Source organism: Corylus avellana, chromosome 2 (genome assembly GCF_965113065.1).
Source record: "Corylus avellana chromosome 2, dhCorAvel1.hap1.2, whole genome shotgun sequence".
Classification (NCBI taxonomy): domain Eukaryota; kingdom Viridiplantae; phylum Streptophyta; class Magnoliopsida; order Fagales; family Betulaceae; genus Corylus; species Corylus avellana.
This window is the reverse complement of record NC_142491.1, coordinates 33,843,366-33,848,029: the sequence shown is the minus strand read 5'-3', so window position 1 is coordinate 33,848,029 and position 4,664 is coordinate 33,843,366. Positions and strand designations below refer to the sequence as shown.

Below are 4,664 nucleotides of genomic sequence, written 5' to 3'. Positions count from 1 at the left end.
GAGTCGAACAACAATTAATTAAAAATATTAAAAAAAAAAAAAAACAAACGAAATAAATAAGAAATTCAATAAAATTTAATTATCATTTAAAACATATAAATGTAACTTATAATTTATTTTTTTATAATAATCAGACAAACACTACAAAAATAAAAAAAAAAGGATTTTTTATTGACATAGATTTTCTGACGTGTCAGGTGGTCTGACACGTCAGTAAATCCTCTTGACGGGGCAATTTTGACGTATTTCAGGCGTGAAGATTGTGGTAATAATCAATTCTTGATAATGGATACTCGTTCTTGATCATTACACTCGATCCAAATTTCGTGTCGAGAAATGATAAACACTTAATCCAAATCACTGTTAATAATCCAAAGTTGTGGTTATTTTCTAACAATGACCTCTTTGAATTAATCTCGTACTACATCACCTTTTGTCATATATCCTAATCACCAAACTAAAAAAGAAATTGACCCCAATGACTTTATATGAATTTCACTTATTTTTTTAGGACAATTACATAATCTCTTGTGTAAGTTGTAACTTGCATGGAGTAATTTGTATAATCGATCCTGAAAGAGATCGAAACCTACACCTCATTGAAGGTAGCTAGCTAGGGATGACAATTATCCTCACATTGCTTAGTACTCACTGATAGAATTGAGATTTTTTCCGTTATTTCTCCTTCATTTCAATCAAAATAGTCTATGAAAAATTTATCTTTTTTTTTTAAATTTTTTTTTTATTGGCTTAAACTTTTGTAATAACGGGTGATTTAAGTCGAGGGGTCATGGCCCTTATATATAGGTGGGTCGGTTCCTGTGCTTTTAATGACAGTTTTTTAATAATGAAAGAAAAGAAAAAGAAAACCAAGGCATTTCAGTTATTAGGGTAATGTTGAGTTAAAAATTGAAAAGGCCTTTAAGATTCATGTGTCTTAGAACCATACACTTAATTGTTCATGACACATGATATTAATATTGAAAATAGAGGATGTATGGATGACAATGAGAGACTTTTAAAGAAATTGGAAGGGCAATATCAAATTAACCCCCTATTGCTTCTCAAGCACTGAAAGATCAGGAGGATTACCAATTAACCCGAAAGGCCAAAAGTGAAATTGTGGGTGAGATTGACAGCAATGCTTTTGTCTTGTTACTCTTGCAATATTTATATGAAGATTCCTGTTTGATATTTTTGTGTATAATGCATATGAAGCTGATGATGAAGAGTATGCCCACTTGGGAAAATGATATGAATGAATACAAAGCTCAATTGATGGACCAAATGGTACGACACAAGTGATAAGACACCACCATATCACAGGCCAAGGGTGCCAATGTTTGGGTCCCACGCACCACTCTTCTAATTTTTTTGTCCAAAATCCTGATCCACAATTATATATGTAGTCCTCTTGGAACTTCCCTTTGGCTGTAAATTAGAGGAACCAACCACAAATGGAGTTGGAGAGAGCAAACAACAACAACATGGCTAAAGATGAGAAGCAGGAGAATATGGAGGATTTTCAAAGGAAGAAGAAGAAGCTTGGAGGGTTCAGAACAATGCCATTCATCCTTGGTATATATATATATATATATATATATATATATATGTGTGTGTGTGTGTGTGTTTGCTTTTCAATTTTTTTTTCACTTTTGGAGTTGAATAAATCTCAACACCTTTGTGCTTAAGAAAAGAAAAAAAAAAAACAAAAAACATGCAGTCATGGAGTTGCCCAATAATAATTAGTCTTTTGTTTGACAGGAAATGAAATATGCGACAGATTTGCGACAACTGGGTTCCATGCAAACATGATAACGTACCTGACACAAGAGCTTAACATGCCGCTGGTGGCGGCCTCCAACACCCTCACCAACTTCAGTGGGACTGCCAGTTTCACGCCATTGATTGGTGCTTTGATTGCTGACTCCTTTGCAGGCCGCTTTTGGACCATCATGGCTGGTTCTATTATCTATGAACTGGTATATATATGTCATAAAAATTCACTTATTTTTATGTTTCGATACTTTTGCAATTATTTTTTTAAGGTTTAAAAAATACTTAATGTCAGATTTTCATGTTTAAAAATTTTATAATATTAACCTTCCGTTAGGATTTTTTATTAAATTTTAATAAAGGAGGCCAAAATACCTTTATTTAAAAAATTTATTACTTATTTAATTAAGAGATATTTTACAAGAGTGTAAGAGATATTTCACCTATTTACCATTTGATTTAACTATAAATCATATATGGGAATTCGACATTATAACTTCTTAAACTTAAAGGGTATGATTGCAAAAGTGTCGAAACGGAACAAGATAAGTGAAAAGAATCTAACATTATTTATATAACCAATAAGAGAATTTTATCTTCTTCTTGCAGGGATTGGTTAGCATCACCATATCAGCAGTATTGCCAAAGCTTCACCCTCCACCATGTGCAACTCAAGAGAACTGCAAGGAAGCTTCAGCAATGCAGCTTTGGGTCCTCTACATCTCTCTCCTCCTTACATCTATTGGCTCAGGTGGCATCAAGCCTTGTGTAGTTACCTTTGCTGCAGACCAATTTGACATGACCAAATCAAGTGTAGCTGGCCGAAGCTGGAATTTGTTTAATTGGTATTACTTTAGCATGGGAATGGCAACATTAACTGCCCTAACTGTAGTGGTTTACATCCAAGATAATGTGGGTTGGGGCTGGGGTCTTGGAGTCCCAACCATAGCCATGTCCTTGTCAATCTTAGCCTTTTTGTTTGGTTTCCCTCTTTACAATAGATTAAAACCAGGGGGTAGCCCCTTGGTTAGATTGACTCAGGTGGTTGTTGCAGCCCTGAAAAAGAAGAAACAAGTTGTACCAGAAGATGCAGGGCTCTTGTATGAAAATAGAGAACTCGATGCTGATATTTCTGTGCATGGAAGGCTTCTACACTCCAATCAATTCAAGTAAGCAATTTTAACAATGCCTTGGAAAAACTTCACTTTAAATTCTTGAATTACTGCGCGTTTTGAAAAAACTTTTCAAAATTCAAAAATTCTCAATTTACACCCATAAACTTTCAATTTCAATCAATTTACCCCCTTCGTTAGTTTTATCCGTTAACTTCTAACGAAAATGCCTAAAACGACCAAATTATCCTTCAATTTTTTATTTTTTTTTAAATTTAAAATTATGGGTAAATTTAAAATTTTATAAAAACGTTCATGGGTATAAATGTCATTTTCTCATTTTTAACGTTTAAAATCTGACGGAAGAGGTCAATTGAATCAAATTAAAAGTTTAGAGAGTTAAATTAAGAGTTTTTTTAATTTAGGGGGACATTCTCAAAACGCGCAATAGTTCAAGGGTCTATTGCCACGACCCAAACCCAACACGCAAACATCGACAAATTACCACCCCTAGTAGTATCATATAAATTGAATGGTTAAACTGCTTTCACTTAACTGCCTGCAGGTGGTTAGATAAAGCTGCAATAGTAACAGAAGGCGACACAACAGATTCAAAGACACCAAATCTATGGAGGCTTGCCACTGTCCATCGCGTGGAGGAGTTAAAATCCATTATCCGAATGCTTCCCATATGGGCTGCCGGAATTTTACTTGTTGCCTCATCTTCTCACCAGCATAGCTTCACCATCCAACAAGCTCGTAGCATGGATCGCCACTTGTCCAAATCCTTCCAAATCCCTCCGGCCACTTTATCCATCTTTGGCGTCCTAACCATGCTCAGTGGCCTTGTTCTATACGAACGTCTTTTCGTACCCTTTGCTCGCCGGTTCACTGGAAATCCGTCCGGCATCACATGCCTGCAAAGAATGGGTGTAGGCTTTGTGGTAAACATCGTTGCCACAATTGTTGCATCATTTGTTGAGATCAAGAGAAAAGCAGTTGCCGGCAATCACAACTTGTTGGATGATCCAAAAGCAATTATCCCAATAAGTGTTTTCTGGTTGGTGCCTCAGTTTTGCCTTCATGGGGTAGCCGAAGTTTTCATGTCTGTTGGGCACATGGAGTTTCTCTACGATCAATCACCTGAAAGCATGAGAAGCACGGCCGTGGCACTTTACTGGATAGCAATATCAATGGGGAATTATGCAGGCACGCTGATGGTGTCACTTGTTCATAAGTATTCTGGCATGAAAAGCAACTGGCTGCCTGATAGGAATCTAAACAGGGGTAGATTGGAGTACTATTATTTGCTTGTTAGTGGAGTCCAAGTCATTAATCTCTTCTATTATGTGGTGTGTGCTTGGTTTTACACATATAAGCCATTGGAAGAGGAAAGCCAGATATGCAACAATGATAAAATCCCATCTGTGATTGTGGATAAGAAAAGGGGTGAAGAGGCAAATTAAGACTGCTAAAAATGAGACAAGTTAGGATTGTTGTCAAATATTACTATATAAAAATGTCTCATTGTTATTTGTGTATTCTGATAGAGCAGAATAAATCAGGAATAAATTAACCCACAGCCCATTTATCTTGAAAAATGATTCCTAATCATTAATCACTCGATCTTGTAATTCATCACCAACGGTAATCAACCAACTAAATTTTCCAAACTAATAAAGAATTATTTCTTTTTAAGTAAAAAAATATTTACAGAGCTGTGTTCAAACAGTGGCTACCCAAAATAGGAAAATTTTTACTAAAGTTTGAGGAACT

The 4,664-nt window shown here is 35.5% G+C and overlaps 1 protein-coding gene across 1 annotated transcript; it reads left to right on the top strand.

The window, feature by feature from the left end:
• Window positions 1-1,402: 1,402 nt before the first annotated feature.
• Window positions 1,403-4,423, top strand: LOC132182805 (protein NRT1/ PTR FAMILY 3.1). The gene is made up of 4 exons (XM_059596155.2): window positions 1,403-1,578; window positions 1,765-1,982; window positions 2,386-2,945; window positions 3,454-4,423. Exons 1-4 carry the CDS (start codon window positions 1,458-1,460, stop codon window positions 4,352-4,354), a joined length of 1,800 nt encoding a protein of 599 aa, XP_059452138.2. The 5' UTR covers window positions 1,403-1,457; the 3' UTR covers window positions 4,355-4,423.
• The last annotated feature ends 241 nt before the right edge of the window (window positions 4,424-4,664 follow it).

Excerpts from the sequence above, each read along its gene's own strand:
- LOC132182805 (XM_059596155.2), top strand. The coding sequence starts at position 1,458 with ATGGAGTTGGAGAGAGCAAACAACAACAACATGGCTAAAGATGAGAAG. Across the intron at positions 1,579-1,764 it reads AACAATGCCATTCATCCTTG|GAAATGAAATATGCGACAGA; the intron begins GTATATATATAT and ends TTTGTTTGACAG. Across the intron at positions 1,983-2,385 it reads GTTCTATTATCTATGAACTG|GGATTGGTTAGCATCACCAT; the intron begins GTATATATATGT and ends TTCTTCTTGCAG.